The sequence below is a fragment of the Psittacula echo genome, assembly GCF_963264785.1.
Source record: "Psittacula echo genome assembly, chromosome: 4".
NCBI classification, from domain to species: Eukaryota; Metazoa; Chordata; class Aves; order Psittaciformes; family Psittacidae; genus Psittacula; species Psittacula echo.
The window spans coordinates 39867606-39894970 of NC_137738.1; the positions used below are offsets into that span (position 1 = coordinate 39867606).

The following is a 27365-nucleotide window of genomic DNA, read 5'->3' on the forward strand; positions in this document are numbered from 1 at the left end:
TAGAGCTATTTTACATGAAGTAATCAAGACCGAGCAATTTGAAGAACTATTTGTATACCATGGCAACATTCTCGCTGACTCGAAGTTACTGAAGTACAAAAGACGACATACAAGAAGATGCATGCCTCATTTGACTCTGGTTTTATTGCGACCCATGATGAATGTGGCATCCTCGGACAGTCAAACAAGATAGACAGCACGGTGTGTATATATAAATGTATATATAACATGTACTGTACACGTTTTACTGTTAACACATCTGAAGTTCACTCACATATATCAATTACTTGCTCCTAATTCTATGAGAATTTTGCTGGGGTGAGGGCAGGTCGCTGAAGCTTCCAAGCTTTGCAGGGAGTTACGGGATAACCAGGAGGAATCCTACACTCCAGTGTCACAGGTAAAAGCCACTGCGTGCTGTTCTCTCACGCCATGAAGGGTGCCGAGCTAGGAGTGGAAGAGGCTGAGCAAGCCCTGAGCTCCAGCGAGAGACATGGCTCTGAGATTGCACATGACTGCTGTCAGGTACTGGTAAGTCCAAGCTCATCTGCCAATGACTTGTTTTTTTTCATTTTAGCATTTAGCAAACATGGCTCTGTCAGCTGCACAGAGGTTTAAACTACTGATGAAAAAAAGATGCTTTGTTCCTTATATCCCAAATTTCATTACAAAAGCTGGTGCTTCAATAGCGATTGCTTTTAATTAACAAACCAAGACGAATTCTTTAATGACAATACTCCCAGTGCATCAGGTGGAAGGTACACAAATCAGTCTCTGCTGGACAGTGAATAACACGTTGGTCTGGAGGGTCCCAGTCCCCAGGGTGGAGCACAGCGGCAGCAGCACTGGCACAGCAGGGTGGCACAGGCTTCCTTCTGTGCCTTGGCCGGCAGGGCTGGGGCTGCTGAGCCGGGGCTGTGCTGGTGCCCTGGCCCTGCGGCCTGCTCTGCCATGACCAGGACCCTGACAAGGCAAGGGCACTCTTCATCCCCTTTGGGGTGTCCCCAGTTTGCAGTGTCTTCTACTCAAGAGTCAACCGGGGCTATTTAGTGGAGCCTGAATGTTTCTGTTTTTCTGAGCATGGGCACCTACCCAGTTTCTTATTTATCACTGAAGGAGAATAACATGTTCCTTATCTCACAGGCTTCTTCTATATTTCAAACTTAACTAAAGGTTTTGGTCCTTTTTCATAGAGGCAGAGGTTCATGGACAGAGGAGAAAGGGGAGAGAACAACTGACCTAAATCCAATGTTTAGAGATACATCCCATTAATGAGGTAATCAGACTCTTCAGATGTAATGGGCCGAGCTTTTTTCAGCTTCTGTCTCACTAAACGCAGTCTGCAAGCAACCATAAGCAGCAGTAAAGCGGTGATGGCCAAGCCTAAGGCTAAGGGTAACACAGCACCTACAAGGAGGTCGAGAAATTACAATTTATTTAATATAGTGAGAAATTGGTAGAGAAATAATGATTTTTTCCTTTAAAAATACAGCCAGTCTATCACTTAGGTGCTAATATTTGGAGCAACTCTTGCTGTGAAACTGAACTGTCTAATCTGGTATGTTAGGAACAGTTCAGAATATGGAGGTATGTTATTCAGTTCTTGATTACAGTACCTGGCTCTCCAACATCTGGCTGAAAAACTAACATAACTCAATATGAATTCACAAGGTCATTCTTACCTGTTTCTGGGACTGGACGACTACCTCCAAGCTGGTCTCTCTTTGGCACCATTACACCATTCCCATTTTTATCATCTGTTCTTCTCCCTGAGGAACTGTTATCTGCACAGAGTCAAGCAGGATAAATGAATATTGCAGTTCAGTTACTCAGGAAGTCTTAACCACAGGACACTAGAATTGAATAATGTGAAAGAGCTTAAATTTTGGGACACACACACCCCCCCCCCCAGTTTAAGAACTTCTAACTCTGATTGTATAACTTGAATTTTGAAATAATGTGAAACTGAAGCTAAAATGTAAATTCAGCTTTGCATGGCAAACCGTGGGGTCATTTTCCACTGAAATAAAAGTGGCTATACATTCTCTTTCATAAACTTCCATAATGGGGGATAGACCAATCTGAGCTAAAACATCCCTGAAGAACTTACATGTAGTTGAAAACGAGGCCGTTTCAAATTATTTTGACCTCCACCCTTGAAACTTCTAAAGCAGGAAATGCATAGGTTGGTTACACAAATCACCTTAATCACCAAATCAACTTAAGTATTTGCAAGACATTAGAATACATGCAGTGAACATTTCAAAGAGGATGGCTGGGAGTCTCCTCAGCTTTGTGTAGTACAAACATATTGCAGAGCACTGTAACTACACAGGAAGAGACAAATCATACTTTGCTGCCAAGAAACATTGATGTTGGGAATGCAGGCGGCTGCAGTTTTGCTTCAGAAAAATAGAGTAACTCAGCTGGGACTCCCTCCTCCTGCCCTCCCACTGAAGTCCTACACCAATGGCTACGGGGTTGCTTTGTGCAAGACTGACAGCTTAATCCACCAACAGCCTCACAAAAATCAGAACTACACCCATGTTTTTAAATGTAATGACTGTATGTGGTTTTTACTAATAACATAAACATTGAAGGGCACTTTGCGCTGTGATGCATTTGCTGGCAGCCCTCGCAACTGAGACAGTGCCAGTGGAAACACACTATGCTACAGGATCTGTAAACTATGAATGTGAAACGTTGTAATTGGGTTTACACGTGCTGGTGGGTGTTAAAGAAGTGTTCAAGTGAATTAGCTTGGAACACGCACCATGGGTATCTCCCACCCACCACCACCAGCTCCAAAGGGCTGCAGGACACACCCCTGTCAAATGGCAGCCGCAAATACACGTGACTTACTTAAAGCTTAAATTGCTTCACTTTATATTGGCACGAGGTTAGTGCAGATGTCCCCACTGTAAGGCAGAACGCAGCCTCCCAGGCCCTGCCATTATGGCTAGGGGTGCATTAACATTAACTTCACGTGTTAGGAAATGCCGCTGAAACAAGCCACAGCCCCTGCTCTCATGTGGCTCTTTTAGTTGTTCTGGCATGTAAAGGGGACTTAAGGAAATGCTAAGTGTAAATTGTACTGGATTTAAGGTACCTCTATGGTATCAGAGCTGTGCAAAATAACCTGAATGTACTGAGATTTAAATCAGCAGCTGTTTTCTGCTCCTGTCTTCCCTAAATGAAGTTAAATGAATATTTGTCTTTATTATGAATGTACCCGAAAGGCATTGTCTCTTCTTAGAGCTGCTCCACCCTCTAGGCCTAAGCTAGATCTGAATGCCTGTTTTATAAACTTGGTTCCTTGCTATTTGAGTAAAGGGAATGTTTAAGTCAACTGCTTGTAAAGACAATTGGCAAATGGATTTGAATGGGGAGAGAAGTTGTGGAAGGGTTGAAGAGTAACAATCCTTTCAATGAAGCTTAAAGGGTTTTGTTATGACTTGTGGCTGTTCTTACAGGACTGGAGGGGCTATCAGAGTCAATACTGCTCAACATCTTATACATTACCAGGTAGAAAACAAAGAAAGATTTCCCCAAACAGGTCTAGGAGCCTGACATTAAACATGTTATGTGGGTTTCATTTTATTTTCGCATTCTTTTCATTTTCTAGTCCATGCCTAGGAAACTGCAATTTACAGCCTTTTCCAGCTACCCTAAATCAGAGATATAGGTTATTGCTACTGCTGTTGATGCCTCTGCAGCAAAGTCATGATGGTGACTTGGGCGCTCAGTCAAACGCTGTAATCCCAGCCCCGAGCGGCACTGCACATCAGCTGGTATGGGCAGCTACGGAAAGGCAGAGACCTTGTGCCAGGGGAGTGCAAAGCTCTTACAGGGATTTATACACTTGAGTTGGCTATGCTGGGGAGTGCAAATCTCACTTGTGAACTGAACCTGTCTGCATTGACCATGTTTGCTACACCAGCTGTTGCTGCTAAAAGCCAGCCCATTGCTCACTCCAGCGTGCTTTGCTGCAACTGTTATTTTTGTTATATTCATTTACAAGTGCAGCAGTGCTGGAACATGCAGCAGGGCTTGATAGCTTCCTTAGAGGAAGGTATCAGAGCACTCTGGATGCTTGCAAGGTCAACTCTAGGCCAACAAGCAAGATTATCATCTTGGTCTAACAAAGACCTTTACAGTGTGTCCTGGAGGCATAGGCTCTGCCTTGGCACCAGCAGCAGGTGCCACTGTCTCAGGAGATAGTCCATTCCAGAACAGGATTTTTGCCAGTGGAATTGCTGAACTTCTGAGGCTATTCACTGCTGCTTGCTTCTCTTCAAAAATGCATCTAGCAACTACTGCCCTCCTGAACACTTTTCCAGACAGGCTTCATGGTGCTGTTCCAGTGTTTCTGTGTCTCTCAGTTTTGTAGCACCTAATTATTAGATTTGGCCTGTAACCTCCTTGAGATGGCAGTGCTGGAGAGAAATCTCATTAATGGATCTGGGTGGGGTTTTAAGAAAAGGTTAGATGCCTGTCTTCTCAAATCCATGAAGATTGTGATGCTTGCCAGTGGAGCAGGACTTGAACCTCTTTGGACCTCTGGGAATTATTCACATACAGCCTGTGACTCCTGTGGAGCTTAAGGGTCTTCATGAGAAGACAGCAATGCAGAGCAGATTTTGGCATCTGGGCTTTGGACCCTGCTACCTAGCACCCCTTCATGTCTCACCACGTGCACCTTCTTTGGAACTGGTCTGTAGGTAACTTAAAAACTTACTGAGCTGTTTGCTGCTTTTCTGGTTAAAAGTACTCGGCTCTTGGGTCCTTCTATTCTACAAGGAAATCCTTAAGTATCATTTAACTGAAACTAAATTCCAGATAAGCCTTGTCAAAAGAGCAACATTAAACCCACAGGCATTAAACCGCAGACATGGTCAGCGGGAAATCCTGCCTGTTTAAAATGTAAAAAGGTCAGAGCAGCTGCTGGCAGTTCAATGATCACTGTGGCCCTGTTACATTCTTTTTTGTTTTATAATATTTTTTTTCCTTTATTGTCTACTGCTGTGCACAAGCCTTGAGGGCAAGACTGGTGCAAGGAAGTCACCGCAACGGGTAAACACAGAAAAGGACTGTGCAAAAGTGCCACGCTTTTACATGCACTTCCAGTTATAACCTCTGATTATAGGCTGCAGAAGTTGGTGACCTCAGTTCTGGTTTTACTTCTGGATTCACAAGCCCAGTGGCTTTTGAGACCTACTTAGCAGTTGACTTTCCATTGGAGCCTGCAATGCCCTTTGGCAATTTCATGTTTAGTTTGGGTGGCCTGTATCAGGTGTTACTTGGGACTATGTGAGCAAGAAGCAGAATTTTAAGTCATTCCAATAAGGAGCACAGAGGTCATCTACACTGCCAGAAGAGGGGGAAACATTTTGGAGAGAATTTCACTGTCAGTTCCTACACGTTCACTGAGGCAGCCCAATTCTTTAAGAATGTTGTTTTCATTCCTTTTGCCGTCTCCACAGATGCAGTACAAGCATCTGAAGAAACATCCCATTGCCAGCCAGGGCAGTGCTCTTTACATGAGTCAGCAGCAGAGGGCACTGAGCACTGCCCTGTTGTAACAAGAAAATAAAGCTGTTTATAAACAGCTGTGTCCTGGGGAGCAAGAATCAGTCTAAACCATGAAGAAATAAAAGTGAGAGGTCTCATACTCATATTATGCTCTTTGCACATGGTTTTATTCAGCTGTCATTTCAGCTCATTTTAATTCACCAGCAGAAGCCTTGAAAGACACACCAATTTCACTGCAGCTTCGGGAGCTTTAGCAAGGCAAGGGTTGGTGACTGCCTTGCTAAATCATTACACACTGACTCACAACAGAATATGGAGGAGAAACACTACAGAGAGTACTGTGGACTTGGAGTTGCTTTTTACCAAAGACTTGTCTATAGTGATGAAAGATTTCTTCTGCCCTTGAGGCACACTTCAGGAAAAAGTGCCCATAATAGTCAAGGTCTGACTTCAGAAGAAGAAAGAAAAAGATTAGTCCTCAGTTAGCACCAGGAGAAAAGCAATTACTCTCACCCTACAGATTTAAGGAGCCTTATACATCAGCTTACACAGCTGAGCCCGTGGCAGAATTTGTGTTTAGATCACTGCACGTTTTGCTCCTTAGACTATTCTTTTCCTAGCATTCCTACATTTTAACTTTCCTTGCGCACTGGGTAAGAACCATGACAATTATAAAGCAATACCTACCTGTATTACAAGCTGCTTCTGTATTTTTGACATTTGCAAATTTTTACTCTTAGCCAGGCACCAAAAGACAATTAAAATAAGTTCAAGGTGCAAGACGTTTTCTTTCTTTAAAGAGAACGATTTACTGAAACTGATTCATTTCAACTCTTACCTGGCACAAATCCACTGATTTGTTTCTTTGGTCCCTGAGAAAGCGATTGGTTTGTCATGTCTGCACCCACTGAGAGAACAGGTTGATTTCTGGCAGTGGCTTTCAGGGTGGTTTCTGCAGAGTTTTCATCTGTGGTTTCTGGCAGTCCTATAGTCCTTTGCTGGGTAGTGCCAAGAGCTGCATGCGTCACTGTCTTCCGACCTGGGCTGACTATGTGAACAGAAACAAAAATCATACTTTTTGTACAGAATTGAAGGGAATGGAAGTGTTCTGATGGAGACTTTCTGATATGGGCCTTGAGGCAGGATAAACAACCTCCTCAGGTTCAGATACATGATGAAGTGTGAGTTCTAGATACACAGCAAGTTACCAATTGCCTGCTGACAGCTATGACACAAAAGTATATCCATGAAGTCTACAGTGAAATCCAGTCACTGAAATAACAATGGAATAGTGGTTATCCATTGAGGTAATTCACCCCTAATGATTTCTGTTCACTTAGCTGAGTACAGGCACGTACTGAGGATGACTCATGAAACACCGGTTCCCCTACATGCTCGCATTTCCAGTGTTTCAGATTCTAGCAAGGTATGTAACTGAGACAGCCTTTCAGATCAAGACCAGGGTCTCTGTTTCTAAAATCATTATGCAAGTAAAGAACTGATCTTTTAAATGATGAGAACACAAAATCTGCCATTTGGGGACCTTTAACAGTTTTTGTATGCTTTGAAGAAAAGGGAGTTAATTTCTGAGCATCTGCTGTATCCACACATTAAACCATCCCATGTGCTACTTCTGACAAAAGGCTCTGCGGTGGGAGCAAGCTGCTTGCTCACAGGGAGACAAGCCACAGAAGGGGCACCACTGCCCTTTGGTCATTCAGGCTGTAGTTACTTTCATAATGTTCTGTGGCCTGGCACACTTACGGTTCTGGCAGAAAGTTTCATCTGATCCATCAGGGCACTGTCTCACGCCATCGCAAGCAAATGTGATGTCAATGCAGCATCCATCATCGCAGATAAACTGGTAGCGAGAGCAAACCCCGACACAGGCTGTTGAGAAACAATTACCAAATTACCAAAACAGAAATCATAGAATCATAGAATCATAGACTGGTCTGGGTCGAAAGAACCTTAAGATCATCTAGTTCCAACCTCCCCTCCCCATGGGCAGGGATACATCCCACTAGACCAGGTTGCTCAAGGTGCTGTCCAACCTGGCCTTGAACACTGGCAGGGATGGAGCAGTAATCCGAGCAGTAAATACTGAGTCAAAGAGTAAAATCTGCAGCACCAAGGAAAAAGCAAAACCATGCTATGTCAAAAAGGACCATGAAGAAGGCAGAAAGTTAAAGGCCAGGCTCAGCTATACGATGCTATATTGACATAGAAGCTAATACAGCTAATAGCTGGCACCCTCATCACTACTCTGGCAATCTCTTTACTGCAGGAATACTCAACCTGGAGGCTGTTGCACCTTCGACCTTGTGCAGCACCCCTACAGCACCTTAAACTCTGCTGGACTGAGCTAAAAGGAGATCTGCCGAGGCTTGAAAGACACAGGACAGTCCTGAAAATAAATAAATGAAATCTCTATGGCTGTAACTGCATCTCTCCAACACATAATTCCTACTGTACACCCATTCTGTATTTCTGGCAATATGTTATTTTACATGCACACATATGGACTACACGGGATCTTTTATGGCATGTTTTCTGCAGCCTAATTAAAATACTAAAAGAATGCTCATCCTTTATTTACATCAGCAATACACTGACTTCAATGCAGCACATGCCAGAACAGGACAAAGCACAAGGTCTCACAAGGGATCTTCATCAGAAAGAACTGATTGCTGCCTGCTTTAATATTTACATTCCCCTGGAAATGGAGAGGGTCCCTGGACAGTTCAATCTGCATACTAACAGCTTTCCTGAAACCCATTCTGACCTTGTAATCATCAAGTGTTTACACTCGTGCCTTTGTCTTTCCAACAGCAGTGTAGTTCATTGCTTTGTAAAGTATCAAATTCAGTGTTTGGCTAATGTTGTAATAGCATAAAGAAGTCACAGCTTTTGGTTGTTAACCTGCTATGTACCAACATGCTGTGCAATGCTAAAGGAAGAATGGCAGGAACACAGGCACCTGTTTAAAACTCCTAAATTCACACTTAGAAAATGCATCTCCTGATCTTTGGCACTAATAATCACACAATTCTTGCATGCATTAAGGTACTGGGCACTGGTTTAATTCCAGCAGTAGCACTTGAACTGCAAACGTACTCAGGGAATGAGAAAAAGAAAAACTGCAGCCAATTCTCTGTGTGTTCCATGCAAAAGATACCACAGACAACCACAGCAAGCATCCAATAAATAAACCAGAAAACCTCTCTGGCTGCTTTAGCTGAATTAAACATTAATGAATACAACTCAATCATCTGTTACTGGAATACAGGCATTATTAAGCAGACTTGCAGCTGTTTTTTTGTAATATAAATTTATTGCAATAGGGACTACTCTCTCACATAGAGATATTGCACTGGTGCAGGGCAAAGTTCTCACTGGTTCAGCTGAACATACTGATGATGCTATATAACTTTTACTTGGTGCCAAAGCGGCAGATCTATATTAGCAACTTGCTATTTATAACATAATTAGAAATTATTACAGAACTGGCAGCCACTGAAATTTTTTACTTTCTACCTTTTACACTTGTTACATGATTCTTGAGCTCAGAGTTTAAAACTGATGGGTCAATTCCAATTTCAGTTTCCCCAGTACCATAAGGCTTTGGTAACCACCATTACACAGAAAAGCTTAAATGCGTGAAAACAAGAAACCATCTCATCTTTTAGACTACAGATGCAAGTCAATATTATTATGAGTCTGTGCCTCACACATACTATTAACTGATTTTAACTGGGTCTTCCCTATAACACAAGCCCTGTCATGTTGCACGCACCATCTGACTATATAATGAGCTGTTACGATGTGCCTGATATATATGTCAGTATTTCATTATTCCAACCCTGCATGCTTATTAGCAATACAGGGATGAACATTTAAATGCTTGAAAGTATTATTGCTCTAACAAACAAGCGATGCTTGCTTGCTCCCTAACTCTGAAACAGCAATTCAAAGGTGAAAGAGATTTCATCATGTAATGAATAAGGGCAAAATAAAACACTACAAATGGAGACTAAGATTTCCGCCCCCATCAAGACCCTTGCTCTGAATACCATACCGCGGGTGTCACACAGGCAATGGCTCCCCTCATTTTCTCACCTACTGCAGAATGAACCATGGGCAGAACGGTCACAGAGATGTTGTCAGAGCTCCGCTGACCTGCAGTGTCTGTCACAGTTAGCTGGAAAATATATGCTCCTTCCTGAATGTGAGACAGTTTCAGTGTTCCTGGTTGTGGTACCTGATGAAACAGAACAGCAAAAAACCCCACAGTGGTATAGAGGATCCATCCGTAAATTTGTAGGAATAGGGAGCTCATTTCTGTGTAATGCTTTTCATGCAGATTCAATACTTCTCTTAAAAGTCTAGCCAGCCCACTCAAGCATGTGTATCAACATGTGATGTTTTGATCTTTTTTTTTTTCAGCCAGATGTAAAAATAAACATGCCTAACATTTATGTAACACTTTCCTTTGTACACTCAGTTCCCTGAGCACTGGATGATAAATGGAAACACAGATTCAGCTTGAATTTTCAGTAATTGGGAATGCAATTTGAGAAGGCAGGCAGTAAAATACTATTTTGTTCTCTGTCAAATTAGTCTGTAGACAGTATACATGTATCAAGAAGTTACTTTTGCTATATATTGATTTATGATAAGCACTTGATTTTATAATGGCACTGCTTTATGAATAAGACTGCCCACCTTTGTCCAGTATGACATCTGATGTAGTCACTTACAACTTTTACTAACTGCTGAACTGAATTTTTCCATGCCCAGCACTGGATGTGCATGCTTAGCCCTGAACCAGAAATAAGTTCACCTATAGTGAGTGACCTAAACAGTAGGTTTCAGGAAGTCATGTGATACAAATACAGAAACAACTTACACTGGATTAGATCTTGAAGAAATTAATAACATAAGTTTTTCAATGATAATTTAGAACAGGTACCAAGCTGGCATTACCAGGACAACAGTCATTTAGAAGTAAGTTTGTATAAAATGAGTGCAAATGCTGAATCTTTTTTAACCTTGTGACAATTACCAGTCACGAATAACTCCAGCTGTCTGAGAATTCAGTAACACATACAGTAACTACAGAAAACACTCAGGTTTATTGGACATGTAGTGCATTTTTACAAAAGAAGCACAAAGGGCTATATATCCATCTAATATTAAAATGAAAATTCAATACAGAACTTTGGATTGCTTATTTAAAGTTGTTTTTCATGCCTAAAATGGAACAGTTTTCAATAAATATGGTAATAGTGCTAAACACAGCTTTATATCAGGGTGCATTGATAAATGCATTTTTCTCTTCTGGTAAGTGAATTTCCTAACTGAAATTGCTTTCATTTTCTATTTACGCGAATGCACTCAGTTATCTGATCATGCTGTTGATAACTTCCTGATGGAGTACATGACCCCTTAGAATTTTATTCTTTAGTGTTTTACAGAGATAAATATGCTCTAAAAAACACCTGCTGCTCTGCACCATGACTGGTGGGAGAGCAAATATGGTATTTAAAACTCATGAGCCACGGAGTCCAGCTCTCTTCTCAGTGCAGAGTGAGAGAAATGCCACTGACTTATGAATACGCTGCCACTCCTCCTGGCATGCTCTGTGCTTTGCTGTTCATCTCTGCCTTGCCCTGAAGAATGCCCAGTGGTACCTGCCTTCTTACAAACTGACTCAAACTAGACAGTAAATTTCCAGATAACCAGCATTAAAATAAACAACAACAAACACCCCATAATTGCCCCTAAGTGTCACAGAGCTGCACAGCTACAGCATATGGGTAGCAATCTCAGAAGCAAATTATCTAAGAAGCAATAATCAGTCACAATAGAAAAACAATTTCCACTGGCTTCCTTCTACAATGTGGTAAGATCACTTTATAGCAGTCCTTCCCCCTCCTCTACCTTCTATTTATTCTTTGGTATGCAAGTGCAACTCAACAGCTGCCTTTTATCTTATTTAAACACAGTACCATTCTCCCTTGGAGCTATAGATTCATGCACTGTTTGCTCAGAATAAACAACATGAAATCCAGTAACATCAGGATAGCAACTAAGGTACTAAACACAGAAAATGAAGGCTGTATGAAGAAAAAATAAAATCACACTTCTAATTTTTGTCTTACTCCAGATATATTACTACATCACAGATTAAAGAGTATCTAATTGCTGTTTAAAGAAAATAATGCTGCAAAGGGTCAGACTAACAAGTCTTGGTAATAAAATGGTCATTTTATCTAGATAATATCTCGCAACTATACTTAGAAAAAGACTTGAACAAAGTCTTTTCTATGTATTATTCTGTTCACACTCCCTATCAAAGCCTTTTAACCTTTTACTTTTCAAGCCAATAAAATAATAAATGAAGCTAAAGAAACTTACAGTGGTCTCTGACATGACAGTTTCAAACTGCAGTGCAGCTTCAAGCCACTTAGAACTGGCTGACTGTAGTCACCCTTTCAAAGATATGGAACTTGCAGTAGAATATAGAACTTTCAAAAGCATGCACCACTGGCTTAACTAACACTTCAGAACAGCTCTTCCCATCCATCAGCAGCATCTCAGCAACAGTAAAGTCTGTGGTCCACACCTACTCCTCTTTACATGTCCCTCTCTAGGTGAAGTTCCCAGTGTGCCCTGAATACTGTGGGTTGTGAACAGACTGTCAGTAAACTCTATGGGTTTGAGCCATCTTCCCCTTCCTTTTCTACTGCTCCTAGAACATTCACAAAGAAAGGTGGGATGGAGAATCCCTCTCTTGATGGTTAACTTTAAGTTGAAGCCAAATTGAAGCAGAAGTTGTATGAATGTAATAAAATAGTATAACCAGGTTTACATCACACATTTTTTTGCAGTTTCTCCATAAGCACTGACAAAAGACTGTTGGAGAAAATACCTTATTATTTTTAGTAACTGAATTACTGAGATGTCTCTAAACTGGATCACAGAAGCTGAAAACCAAGCACAGTGAGCACAAACAATGATGAAAGCAGAGCTGAAATGCAGTAATTAACATCTACTTGTTAGCTGCTGGCTGTCTCACGCCATCCTACACAGAAATGAACTGTATAAACCTCTAGAAATATTCAGTGGAACAAACCCCCCAGGGTCATGGTATAGTCCCCATCACTGCAGGTTTTTAAGATGTGCTTGAACAGGTAAAATAATCCCATCTAGGCTCCTTGTCCCACAAAAGCTTGGACCAGATAATCTTTTGAGGTCCCTTCCAATCTGGGCTCCTCTATACTTCTATGAAATAAGTGCTCAAGCTTTACATTTATCCTGATGTTGATGCCCGGTAGCCATATCCATTTCAGTAATATTTGTAGTTCTACATTTCAACAGTATGAACATATCAATCTGCAAGTAACTGGCCATGGGTGAGATTGCACGTGTACCTTCATTTCAACTGATGAGTCACCTTGCAGCAGGGTCCACTCGTACTGCACAATTCCATGGTCATCTGAACTTTCTCGGCCATCCAGAAGCACCCAGTCAACAGGCGACTGCAGCACAATGTCTTCTCCTGCCTTGCACCGTGGAGGCTCATCATATTCTTCTATAATAAAAAAAGAGAAGCTCTGTTATTTATCAGGGTAAGCTGAGTGACTATTTATCTAAAACAGTTTGTCTTGGTTAAGGTGCAACTTCCTGAAAGGTAGAACATGTTCATTAGTGCATATTTTGATAAGCGAAGTAATATCTACTTAAATTTTAGTTGTGTTCCATATTCAATGATGTCTTCAGGAAATAGCTTGTATATTAGAAGCACATGGCACAGAAAATCTCTCTACGTACATGTGTGTTTCACTAATACAACACACAGCATGCTTAGCGTCGGTGCAGTTTTTAATCTGAACGAAAATGGATTTAAATATGAATTACATACATATTCAGATGGCAGCTACTGCACACCTTTTACAGCACTCTGCATAACTTTATAGGCTTTTAGCTACTTTTTATAATACATGTTTACAGGAGTGAAAGACATTTAACAAAAGCTGACATCCTGGCAAAGCAGTGTACATACTGATTACAAAACATTAGAAATGACTGCTGATTTTAAATGCCGAATTTAAGACATTCAAAGCTTGATTTTCAAACTATTTAGGATTTGTAGCATCTTGATTTATTCAAAGTACAATTCTTATTGATTAAAATTGTGAGTACTAAGTACTTTTGCCAATCAGACTACAAGATTTCATATCAGGCTAACAAAACCCATGATATATTAAGTGATAAGGCATGTGAGAAGTGGTTTAAGACATCTGCTCTGCAACCACCAGACAATGCAGGGAAGAGAGAGAGATAAAATCTATTCTACAAGTCAGCATTTGACAAATTTAGCCACAAGACTGTATCTTTCTGCAGTTACCTACTCAGGTTTCATTCCTTCTCTGGGCATGGGATGTTCCTGGCACCCTGAAGTGCCAGAGTACATTCTGCTCTTCTACCTCACAAAGGATATTCTGTAAAGGATATTGATGTTAAGCTCAGAAAAAATCTATTGACCATGAAGCTGTAACTTCACTCAGTGTGGGGAGAGCTGCACCAGGAAAGAAAAGGTGCTTCTCCATCTGCTCAGGGATTCCCCCTTGCAGGTGCTCCTCTCCAGTATTAAGAACTTGCTCAAATGCATAGAGCAGTGGGACAATTTTTTGTCAGTGACTGAACAGCAAACTTTCTATTTCTTGTTTTTCTCAGTAGTAGGAAAGATGTAGAAAATTTCAAGGCAAATCCTTTAAGTTAGTAAAACATACAAATAACTGAAAACGGGCTAAAAATAGAAAGTATGAAACAGTTTTTGCTCATCCAGCTGGCACAGGAAGCTTTACCTAATTTGTATGCACTCAGCTCTCAAAATCAACTTTGTTTAAAAAGAAAAGTTTAGGCGCAAAAAACCCCAAACTCATTGTTAATAAACACCAACATGATGGTGCCAGGGCAACTTCTATTTGGTACATATGAGTTACACACAGTCTTCACATGATTATTTACTTCACCAATCACTGTCAAAAGGAGACTGACCTGGATCTGAAAGAAGCACAGCCCATTCTTCCACTTTTACCTTGGAAGGAGTTTCATGTCCCCTGTCTGGTTTAAATGACTCGATCAATGCCCAGCAGGGGGAGAGACAATTCCACTTCCCCTAGGCCCTAAGCAGTGAAAATATTCTCTTCCCAGACTAACTTTATACTTCACAGTCTGAGTTAAAATTGCAATGCCACTTCATATTTTGGGCCGGTCACAGAAACTTATGCCTGCTCTTTGCTATGGATGAGAAAAAAAATGGTCTGAGAGAGACATCTGGCATGGGAGGAGAGCCTATTGAGCTGAAAGCACTTTTTCCATAGCAAAATTTCAAGCAATGGAATACATTACCCTTAGTGAGCAAAACAACTCCAAATCTGGGGAATACATGCTGCTAAGAAGTCAGCATAAAAAAGCAATGAGGCATACTCAGGAGCCACGTACAACCACCGCTCACAGGAATAAAGGACTACCAGCCACAGGATAGCAGAAAAATCAAGCTCAGAAAGCACCTTTTAACTTCTGTTTCTAACCTTTGTTTAGGTTGAATGTAAATAAGCAATACGAAACTGATATACCAGATCAAGACTCAGACGCTGGAGCTGTCCGCTTTCTAGAAAAGGAGCTGCAACTTTATGAACACCACTTTTTTCTTTGGGGGGAAATGCCAATGGCTTAAGTTACTCTGCCTCCTCCATCATGATGCAGGCTTTGCCTGCCAGTAATGAAGCTGCCAGCTGGTTTTCCGAATGAAGGCTTTGTTATAAAAGGTTATTTCACTGCTGATTCCTAAATGCCTTTGATATTAGTTCACTTTACAGTTGAACTCTCCCATTGCTCACCACTACTGAGCAGCACAGAAGGCAGACATTTCTGGTGAGGCACTCAAGTCCTCTTTCTCTCTCTGTCAAAAATTTAAAAATATGCCTAACAAAGGCAAAACCCATTACCTCTTCCTTCACTACAGGCATATGGGGTTTCATTGTTAACACAGCACAAGCTGCCCGGAAGTGCAAACTAAATCCACAGCCAAACCAGTACAAACTGAGTGAGAAGGACTTGGATTTACTCTGAAATGTTCAGTCTCACAAATTCATCCCACCACTGCCTGCTCTGGAAGTATACAGATATACACTTGATCTGAGAAATAGAGATCTGTTATTAATTAAATAGGCAATCATTTTCATTTACTGGAGATCCTTAACATAAATAAAACCACAACACCCTAGAGATCACTGTATACTAATGCTCAGAAGTGTTTCAGAATTATGAGGACACCACGTTTATGAATTGGTTTGGTATTATCAAAAAGAAAACAGCAGAAGGCTCAACATCACAGTACTCTGACAAAAACCAAACCAAACCCAGGTAAAATGTGATCGCCTTGTGAAAGAAAAATCTTGAAATTAAAAGCTCTTTCCCAAATTTCCTCAATTCAATCATGGGGCGACATAAGCGAGGTGTGCCTTTATCGTCCTGTGATGATGCACTGTTGTCCGCATTAATTTTTCAATGTAATTCAAGAATGCAGCAGCAACATAACATCAGACGGCAAAATAATTCAATCTTAATTCTATCTCTCCTGGTCTATGTCACGGCTGACAGATGTTTGAATACAAGTTCATTCTCCTTCATGGCTTTGCTTTGGCTCCAGTATAATTGCATTAAGAAGTCATAATTCCGTTTCCAATACCACCAGCACCCACAAGGCAGACTCTTAAATACACCCAACAGGATACAGAACAATTTGCAGATTAGGAACTGAAATTGACTTGTGAGCCCAGTGCTGAAAGTTACAAAAGCTGCCAAAAATGCAAGGCATTAAAGAATTCCTGAATTTAAAAACTCAAGAAATTCAATATTTCTAATAGATCAAGTAACATTTGAACAATAACATTATCTATATTATACATAGATACATAAACACTACACTCTACATTAGGGCCAGGTTTTAATGGAATTAAGGTAGTTAAAAATGATGAAGGACATTTGAAGATATTCTGAAAGGTTTTCAAAGAAGCCTGATGCTCTGTGACTTTGATTTAAAATCTGGTCTTAAACCTGTCTTACAAGTTCATACAGGGTTACAAAAACACAATTACCCAAAAGTTGATACATAAATAATGCTGTGGAACTAATACTTTGCCTATTGAAAATGTCAAAATCATATCTTGAGGTTTTCTGATACCTTAAACTTGCCTCGTCTTCACTGCTCAAGTTCCTCCCTATAGCTGTCTAGTTCACTTGCCAAACTTTCCAAAAAGTATGTAGGCTTTGTAACTTCCTGTAGAAAGAGAACTCCTGCTCTCTCTTATTTCCAGGAGATTCCCATTGGCATTCTCATAAAATACGCAAGGGCTAGTGGACCTCAAGCCTGAGGTCTCTCCTGCCGAGGGAGCAGCAACAGCAGGCGCCACAGTGTCCATTCACACCACCACCAGGTTTTCTTTATGCAGTGAGTAATTTACTTCAGTAAGAGTACATTTAGGGAAGTACCGTCAACAGAAGATAATGAAATTAAGACAAACTGAATTAAGGTGCAACTGTTTAACAACAGCAGCTGCGAAAGTGAGAGTAAGTTCTTTGGAGCAGATGCTAGGAATCAGACTCCGTATTTAGAAACCCAGACTTGTTTTCCTCTACAGCTGCCTGCTCTGGATTACATTGTTCTCAAATACACTTCAGTGTTGAACAAACTGCTGCTTTTGATGTTGCCCAGATTCCAGACACAGTTATACAGTCTCCATGCTGCCTCTGGACTACTGATGCAATATAGAATCATAGAATCACAGAGTAGTTAGGGCTGGAAAGGACCTTAAGATCATCTAGTTCCAACCCCCCTGCCTTGGGCAGGGACACCTCCCACTAAACCATGCCACCCAAGGCCTCATCCAACCTGGCCTTGAACACTGCCAGGGATGGAGCATTCACAACTTCTTGGGCAACCTGTTCCAGTGCCTCACCACCCTCACAGTAAAGAACTTCTTCCTTATATCTAACCTAAATCTCCCCTGTTTAAGTATAGATATATATACTTATGTATATACTCATATGTAAGTTTAAGTATAGATACATCCTTGTCTTTTTCAGTCTAACTCCCAGGTTCTTAAGGAGGAAAAAATCTGAATTAAGCGAATGAGAACTTCTTAGCTGACATTTGGACAGCACCCCCGACAACGCGGCCCTATGCTTGCTCTCAAGCTATGCACCAGGTGCTGGCGTAACCGGGCCCAGCACTTCCCGTTCTCCAGGGTGCCCAACACCCGCAGGACCCCGCAGCCGTCACCACCCCGTCGAAGGTGCGAGGCCCGTGAACATGCTGTTCCCATCAGCCGGCTCCCAGCCGGAGGCCCACCGGCACCACGAGGGTTCTGAGTCAACGGTGGCAGGGCCCGCTTCTTCCCAACTCGCACCCCCAGGCACGGCTGGGACACCTCAGGGAGGGCTCCCTCCGGCGCTCCCCGTCCTCTCCTCCGGCGGGAGGTTTCCCCTCCTCTCCCACTACGCGGGGCACCAAATGGCGGCGGAGAGCGGGTCCTGCCGCCGGCCCTGCCCTCCCACCGTACCGAGGGCTGCCGGCCGCCATTTCCCCCCCGCCGTGAGGCCGCGGCTTCCCCGGCCCGGCGCGGCCACCCCCCGGTGCGAAGCCATCACTTACCCGGCGGCGGGGCGAGGCCGGCGGGGCGGCGGCTGTAGGTGCTGTAGCCGCGGTGCGGGGCGAAGCGGCAGACGGGACGGCCTCGGTGCGTGCAGTTGAAGAGGTAGCAGCCCAGCTCCGCCGCCGCCGCTGCCCCCCGCGGCCGGGGGGGCTCCTGCACCACTGCCAGCGTGCAGCGCGGCTCAGCACAGCAGGCGTCCAGGCACTGCCGCCATCCCGTCGCGCCGGCTGGGGCCCGCAGGAAGGTGGCGCCGGCCGCGATGGAGTCCTTGGTGCGGATGATCGAGTCGGGCCTGGCGGAGAAGCTGCTGCTGCCGCCGCACACCTCCCCGCCGCCTGCTGCCGTCGCCGCTGGCGGTCCTGGCTCCTCCTGCTGCAGCTGCCGGCGAAACTCCTCCAGTAGCGACTCCACGCCCGAGATCTGCGAGCGCAGGTCGGCCAGAGGCGCCGCGCACCACCCGCCTGGCAGCACGGCCCGCCCGGCCAGCGCCGCCAGCAGCACCAGCACCAGCGCCGCCATGGCCCCAGGCGGCGGCGGCGGCGCGCAGGCGGGAGCGGCGGGAGATGCTCCCCCCGCCGGCACCCGCGAGCGCGGAGCGGGGAGGTGCCTGCCCCGCCCGGCTGCGGAGCGGCGGCGCTCAGTACCCGCCGCCCTGAACAGCTCCGCCGGGCGGGGCCGTCTTGGCCCCGCCCCCAAGGCAAGTCCCGCCCCCTCCTCCGTGCCTCAGGCGTCTACGCCCGGCGCGGCGGTCATCGGCTTGGGCCTGGGACTGGGTGTATGCGGGCCGGCTCTGCGCGACGGCTTTAAAAAGCATTTTCTTCTAAAATAATGCCTTAAACGTGTCCCTCAAACGCGTGAGGCAAACCTGGCATGAATATTTGGGAGGGACTCGGTGCGTCAGGGTGCACCTCCTGGAGTCCCTGAGTGATGGTCGCTGAAACTGCTGGTGCTTGGGTGAGTGTAGGGCAACAAACAAAGGAACAAATTGTGGAGGGCTTCCTCCCAGGTGTGGCATTTCTGGTCAGAAACCAAGAAAAAGCCCCCAGTAGTCAAAGCTAACAAGCAAAGGTGTGAGTCCTTCAGGTTTAGGAAAAAATCTCAGACAGGATGCTGGGGAGGAACTCGTGTGAGCTTTTGAAGTAAAGGCTGAACAAATTTTGGAGAAATGCTTCCAGTTAAAACTTACCAGTTTTCATAGAAACAGCTCGGTTGGGAAAGACCCCTAAGATCATCAAGTCTAACCACTACCCCAGGACTGCCAAGATCACCACTAAACCACGTCACCGAGGGCCCCATCTACATAGAGTATGAATGCTTCCAGGGATTGTGATTTCACCGCTTCCCTGGGCAGCCTGTTCCAATGCCTGAGCACCCTTTTGGTGAAGAAATATTTTCTGATATCCAATCTAAACCTCCTCTGGTGCAGCTTGAGGCCATTTCCTCTTGTCCTATCACTTGTTACTTGGGAGAAGAGACCAGCCATCTCCTGGCTCCATCCTCCTCTCAGGCAGCTGCAGAGAGCGATAAGCCCTCCCCTGAGCCTTCTCTTCTCCAGACTAAACAACCCCAGTTCCCTCAGCCTTTCCTCATGAGATTTGTGTTCCAGACCCTTCACCAGCTTCATCGCCCTACATCCTTCACAGCTTTTGTTTTAATTTGGTCATGAAATGAAGGCTGTTTCTGTGACACAGATTAATGACAATGTGACCTCCCTGAAAATCAGCAACCCCCAAAACAGCTGCCTCATTATTTTTTCATCAGATGGATGGAGCCTCAAAGAGCAGGGATGGCACATTGAGAACTATTTACTAGCACTGAGAAACATAGACATGACACTAAACTGTATGGAGGTGGCCATGGGCTTTGCACTGTGTACAAAGGGGTATAGCAAGAGGTGAAGGAGCAGCTCTATGTTTCTGTATTATCTGTTTCATTCTTGCAAGCATCTTTAAGCATAGACTCCTGCTTCTCTTAAATCACTGTAAAAGTCTTTATAGCTGCATGAAAAAATGATTATTTGGGCAGGGTATTTTGAACAGCTGGAGGGAAAAAAATGTATTAGGAATGGCTTTCAAACACCTTTTTTACTCCTTCATATTTTTGGCTTGTTTCAGGACATGCTCCCAGTGTGACTCAGAATTGCCTCCAAAACATATCTTTAATATTCTACCATCTTGGAACCTTAGGTGTTGCCCAGAAAAATTCACATGCAGCTCGTAGTTTGGCTTATGATTTTTCCTCCTCCTCCTCCCCCAAATCATAAGACTCTAGTTCAGTGATTCTTTGCAGCAGGCTGGCCTGTCACCAGTGCAGTTAAAGATTGCTTTTCTCCAGCTATGTGCTCTATGAGTTCTCTAGATTTCTAAAACTGTATTTTTAAGGCTTTCAATTTACTGTCAATTTTAGGTGAAACTGGTCAATGCATTGAAAGGTTATAGGAAGATGGAGCAGCTAGACAGTGAGATGATATAATCCTCATTTGCTTTGAAAATCAGGCTAAAATGCCATGATATTATTTCTTAGGGAAATTCTGGGGAGATGATCAATCTGTTCATAACAGAGGTAACTGACTGTAAAGCACTCATTTGATAGCAGTGGTACTGGTTTGGTACTGCTCTGCTCTCTTGTGCCACCAGAATGTAAACCATAAGTAAATACTTAGAGATTTATGGTCTAAGTGTTAATAAACTAATGTCTACGCTAAATAAGCTTAGGTCTGAGCCAAATAAACGCTTAGAGAACATGAGATATGCGTTCATAAATATGCTCATACAGCTGTTGTGCAAGCTGAAGTTGGAAGAGGGAGCAAATGCACCAGGTCATCACTTCCTCAGAGTCACCAAAGATCTGGAACTCCTGTGTTTAAGCAGAGAGTTTCTTTCTGTCACTTTATAATGAGGATCTGTGTTTGGAAGGTGTCCCCAAGGAGAGTAGTCTTTTCTTCAAGCACGTGAGCATTTAAGAGGTAAAGAAGTGTATGGCTTAAGGGAGGTAACTGTACCCTAAACTGCTGGTTTGCGTCAGTGGCACTTTTGCCTGTTTGATGATTAATAGATGTCAGAGCGTTTTCCTGAGTTGAGATAAGGATGACACACTTAAATTTGTGCTTGGGAGTGTTGAGGCCACCTGCAGATTAGCTTCTTGAGCAAGAACGTGTAAGTGCAGCAGATTTTTTCCTATTGATGCTGGAGCAGAACTTGTTTTGTTGCCTAATTTTCTTGGCTCAGAATGTTACCAGTGTTATCATCTCGTGTTACTTTGGCCTTTTGAGAAGGATGCATTTGTAGTCATGCTGAGCTTTACTCGGAAGGTGGCAGCAGCTTATTACTTAAATAAATTAGATTGCTGCTAGATGTTAATGTCTGCCTAAGTGTAAGTACTTGTACTTAATTTCACATTTCTTTACTGGTTCATTGTTGTGAGTGCCTTAGATTTTCTTTAGCTTGTGGAGTTGCGAATCAAAATTAATATTTATAGTTATGCTTAAGATATTTTATTTTTGACTGTCATCAAATTGAAGTTTTGGGATGGTTTGATTTTCAAGTAGAGGGCATTAGAGATTCCTAAAGGTATTTGTTAGGTTTTAATCCTTTTTTCCTTTTCAAAGGATACACATGTACCACATTTTATTGTCCAAAACTTTGTAAGATATGAGACAGTTACAGAGACTGCTAGCTTTCTTTACCAAGAGTGGTGATTAGACAACACATATATTCTTTCCATCTAAACAATACCTGGCAGAGTAATACAGGGATTCAGAATTCATGAATATTCATGTTTCCAACCATCTGTTGATCAGTTTCTATGCAAATTCAAAATTCACAAATCACTGAAACTATGAGAATAAGACATGAGTGCAACTGCTTTTCTCTTCCTTTAGATGTGTTTTTTTCCAAACTAGGAGAAAAAAAGGGATTTAAAAAAAACCAGGGGGACAGAAAGGTGGTGGAGTAGGACTAGAATGGACAGAAATGGAGAAGGTAGGATGGGAGCAGGAAGAAAAGGCAAAGTTACATCCAGGCTTCCCCATCTGAAATGCTTTCCTGTGAACTCATGTTTTCTTTTTTTTTTTTTTTTTTTTTTGTTAGAATATGTGCTCAGGAAAAGAAATATATCTTCGTTTCCATGTGATGTATTCCAGGTGCTCTGCAAACAGTAAACACATAATGCTAATGTTATCTGCAGAAAATGTGTCATCGACATGATGTTCTCATAAAACACATTTTCTTTGCTCCAGCTTGCTTGTGAGAATCTGTTCAGTAAACACCCATCATAAATAGAAATTGGCTCAGATGCTGGAATGGACCGTTGATTGACAGCTGAGTTTGAGCAATTTGCCCACGAATGAATTGAAGTGATAACCTTTTCTTTGCAGCTTGAAGGTTCAGGTTTCTATCTGTGAGAGTGAGAGCCGAGACATTCAGCAGAAATTACAGAGGTTAAGGTGGTAAATGTTAACAGTGGGAGTGGAGGAATTACAGATATATGACTTTGTATTTTGTCGGTTTTTAGTATTTCCTTTCCCTCCCAAGCAAAATTGTGTAATACTGTGGTACTGGTGTGTCGTGGTTTAACCATAACATAGTGTTATGAAAACAGCAGGAGGAATAATTTTCCAACACCTAAATGAAAAATGTAATCATGAAAATGTTTCATATCTCATTGATTATATGTACATCCCACGGTGATGCAAGTTAAAAAGGTATGACCAGTTACAGCTTGAGATGGTTTCAGTCCAAGTACTGTAAACAGCTTTCCTTGCTCTCTTTAAGAAGAGAAAAATAGCCAAGCCCTGTCTTGGCGATCTGTGTGTGTATAATTGTGCTTGTCTTTCTCCTGCTATATCAAATATCAGTGTTCAAAAAGTGAGAGCTCTACTAGCTGATAAAGTGGAATATTATTAGCAGCCTCCCCCTCCTTCTATATGCATGAGTGTAATTGTGCCTAACACGAAACAATTATTTTACTAAAACAGAGAAGGAGACAGAAAATAAAAAAAAAGGCATGAGGTTATTTTTTTTTTAGACACCCTTTCCTGCTAGCAGCAGTGGTGAGGATTTGGCTCAGAAGGAGACATCAGGTGATTACTTTAACATTACATTCATGTGTGCCGTGGCTGCTTCTCTGCCCAGATACTGCATAATTGACTGCACGGCATTAGCCAGCCACCACGTGGTACAAGCACAGATACTCTGACAGGAAAAGCACTGAAGCTCTGGTACTGAGATAAATCTCCTTGTGAAGAAGGAGGATAGGTAGGTGTGAGAAGGGGAAGCTACTTCTGTAAAGTGAATATATTAACTGTGTTTATTACCTGGTATAAAGTGTGTGACACTGTGAGAGTGTCACATAATGATAGTGCTCATTGCTGCCAGGATGTAGGCACTACTAGGGTGAACTGACTGTTTCATCAAAATCATGCATGGATGTGAGCAGGCAAAAAGGAGGCAGGGTAAAGCTAAGCAAAGAAATCCTAATGTTGCTGGGAGAATAGTACCACTCAATGCATTTCTTATCTGGATCTCGGAAAAACACATTTTTTTTCAAATTGGAATCCAACTTCAACATCCTGGTCAATGCAATAGCACTGGCAGCTGCTTCTTTGGCCATGAAAGATGCAAAACTGCAGTCTGAGGGGTGAAGGACAGTTGTGATTGTATTTAAAAAATTATTAAATTACTTCTCTGGGAAGGGTGATATGAGAGCAGTAGACTTGTAACTGGAATTTCAGCCAGCTTTGTAGAGATAAGTTACCACTGATTTACAAACAGTAAAACCCTAATTTAACAGCCAGAGCCCAGATTAAGCTAGGCGTAGAAAAAGTTATTTTGTTTATAAACAGCACCGTTAGTAGGGGAATGGTTGAGAGAATGAACATGGGTCAATAGTATGCATTTTTTTCCGGTCAGCATCTTACAACCTCTGAAGGAACTGAGTTTTCCTGTATTTGTACTGGAGCAGGACAACTTGTGCTTCAAGGTGTGTTAGCTAAGCAAAGATTTGTATAATCTGTGTCCACCAGTCAGTGAAAAAATTCCCCACTGCATATTGAAAATGTAGAAAACTATTTCATGTCCTGGCTGAAAGTGCATAACCGACAGCCTAAATCCTTTTTGCTTGGGATTTTTCTGAAATATACAAAGCTTTGATATGCATGAAACTACAAAGGATTGCTCCCCAGAAGGAAAATATCTAGCTAAAAAAAATTACTCATTGCCATTTGAGCCATGAGTTCTTCTGCCGTATAGTATGTTAATCAATTGGGTAATAAGCTCATGAATAGTGAGTCAATGGAAGCTAGCGGCAGCCTTGATGTTGATCAATAACATCAAGATTTTGTAACAAGTTACAAATAATAGCGGGCTCTGCAGATGCCACTGAATTAGCGAGTAAACTGGTCATGACCACCAGCGCTCCTGTCATTATCCCCTTATGATTTCTCATACAGAGGGCATAAAGAAGCCAATTAGTTGATCACCGGAAGCAGTTTTATATAGAATTCTTCATTTATATGTTCTGAATTTAATATGCTGCTCTTAAATGAATAGTTTTGAACTTCTTGGCACTTCTTTCTTTTTGGCAGTTTCCAGACTTTACAGAAAATACAGGGCTTCAGGAATGTTTGCAAAGGCAACAGACCCTTTACATCTTTACTAATTTTACAGAAAACCAGAAATATAATGATGATAATGTTTAGCTTATTGGCAACAGCAGAAATTATGAGCCAACTGGACAGCTTGATCTGCAATGGAAGACATCAGTCTTCTTCATTGTTTTTAAAGCTTCCTTTTAGCCTCCATTGCCAAATACAAAAGTCAGTGTAAACTCAAATCTGCTTTCATTTTCTTCCCACTCTTCTGTTCTGTTTTTTATCCTGGGGATGTTAAGCAATAGAAATGAGTGTAGCAACCATTACAGATAATTTTAACCCATTGTGTTACACCTGTTAGATCTCACAGGGATTTTTCTGAAGTGATTTCTTGGATAAAGCTTTTTCTTTTAATGCTGAATATGCATTGGCTGGTTTAATAAATCAGCTACTGTGGGGAAAATGTGCAGTTCAGTTCAGCCATCAGCCCGAGCTGCTGCTTTCATATGTTTTTTTCTACTGCCCTAACTGCATGCAACCATGATTAGGTGGAAAGACAATAAAATCCACATAAAGGATTGTTTTAATTCTGAACCTTGATGTTCAAAAATAGCCAAAACCTGTTTTTAGGTCTTCATGTAATTTATAAGAATAAAAGTGATAGCTTATGGCCACTTTGGTTTGCCTGGCTATTATTTTGTCAGAGAAGTAGGACCTGATGTATTTTTCTGTTATAGGCATAAAAAATGAACCCATTATAGCTGGAAGCACAACATTTTTTCTTAGTCTGAAGGTGTGTGAACAAGATCAGTAGATCCTCTGTCTTGCAGAGCTGATCACGTCACTTGCCCTCTCAGCTCTGACAAAAGACTTCTGCTGGCTTTAGTAGACGTTGGGTCAGATTCATGATCTGCATCTCTTATTTTCAAACTGGAAACACTAATAAGTGTCTACAAAAGGAGAGCTGAAATAGAAAAATTAATTCATTATAACACACTTGGAGGTCATTGCATTGAATAATGAAATGATGCACTTAGAAAGATTCTTGCCTGGTATTTTTCATTCAGTACAATCCAGTTCCTCTTTTGCATGATAAGCTGTGTTTGCTTTAGATTACTGTCGTGGTTTAAGCCCCGGCTGTAAATTAGAACCATGCAGTCTACTTCCCCCCCCACTCCCCAGAGGGATGGGGAGGAGAATCGAAAGAATGTAACTCCCACGGACTGAGATAAAAACAGTCCAGTAACTAAGGTATAACACAAATCACTACTGCTGCCACCAATAATAATAATGATAAGAGAAATAACAAGGGAAGAGAATACGATACCGCCCGCTGGAAAAGAGCCCGACAGAAAAGAGGACGTGCCCTTCCGGGTAGCTCCCAGTTACATCCCCTGGCATGACGTGCTGTGGTATGGAATACCTCTTTGGCCAGTTTGGGTCAGGTGTCCTGTCCCTGCTTCCTCCGGGCTTCCCCTCCTCCCTGGCAGAGCATGAGACTCACAAAGTCCTTGGTCAGTCTAAACATCGGTGTTATCAGCTCTGTTCCCAGGCCGAAAGTCAAAAACACAGTGCTGCACCAGCTACTAAGAAGGAGAAAAACTGACTGCTACTGCTGAACCCAGGACAATTACCATATTTGCATTTGTGTGTTTTTTCTTGAAGCACTCTGACTGTACAATTCCAGCAGTTCCCATGTATTTCTGGCTTCTGCCATGCTAGATGCCATTATTGCATTGTAAGTCACACACAGAGATCTCTCCAGGTGAAATCAGTGGTGGTGTTTAGTGGTGCTTCTGCTTTGCTAACGGTGGAGAAATGTGGTTTAGGTGTGTTGTAGTTGGCCTCCTCATTGGAGCTCTTACGTGACTTTTATCCAAGCACTTTACTTATATCCTCATTAAAATAGTCTTTCTGGACTTCAAAGAAGGAGGGCTGTTAAGTTAACTTAGATGGATGAGAGAGTGGGATTTTCTTTGAGCTGCAAATCACACATTTTGTAGTGAAGCTTGAGAAAAATTGACTTGCATGCAGATAATCCTGCCATGTTCTTCCCAGTGTTCTTCCATATATGTCTTGGAGGATGTGTATGTTTCCTCATGGGTGACAAACTTGCCTGAGCAAATACCTCATTGGGTGTCAGCATAAAAAAACTCAGTCAGCTTGTCTCAGTCTCTATAATTTAAATATTGCCACACTATATAAATTGTGATGGCAGAATATCTGAATTTTGGTTAGGCTCAGACACGGATTACCCAGGGTAACTGTGCAATGAAGATGCACTGGTTGCAATAACCAAAAAAAGTCCTAAATATGATATAGACTTTGATTCAGGGAGTTTAAATTTCCAATTTTCCCTAGTACTTCAGATTTCATTATTATTTAATAAGTACCTAGAGTGTGAATACACATCTGAGCTATTGCATATCATGAATTTCCAGGACTGGCTGGTAAGAGTCTTGAAAAATACTTCTAAAATGAGAGTGTGGTGGGGTTTTTTTGCTTCAAATGTGGCC

At 42.3% G+C, this 27365-nt stretch overlaps 1 protein-coding gene across 1 annotated transcript; it reads right to left on the reverse strand.

Annotated features, from left to right (window-relative positions):
• Window positions 1–1252: 1252 nt before the first annotated feature.
• On the reverse strand, window positions 1253–18779 carry LRP11 (LDL receptor related protein 11; the record flags this gene model as incomplete). Its single annotated transcript, XM_080615523.1, has 7 exons — window positions 1253–1407; window positions 1683–1784; window positions 6371–6580; window positions 7297–7422; window positions 9652–9793; window positions 12969–13129; window positions 18260–18779. 7 exons carry the CDS (start codon window positions 18777–18779, stop codon window positions 1253–1255), a joined length of 1416 nt encoding a protein of 471 aa, XP_080471649.1.
• Between the last annotated feature and the right edge of the window lie 8586 nt (window positions 18780–27365).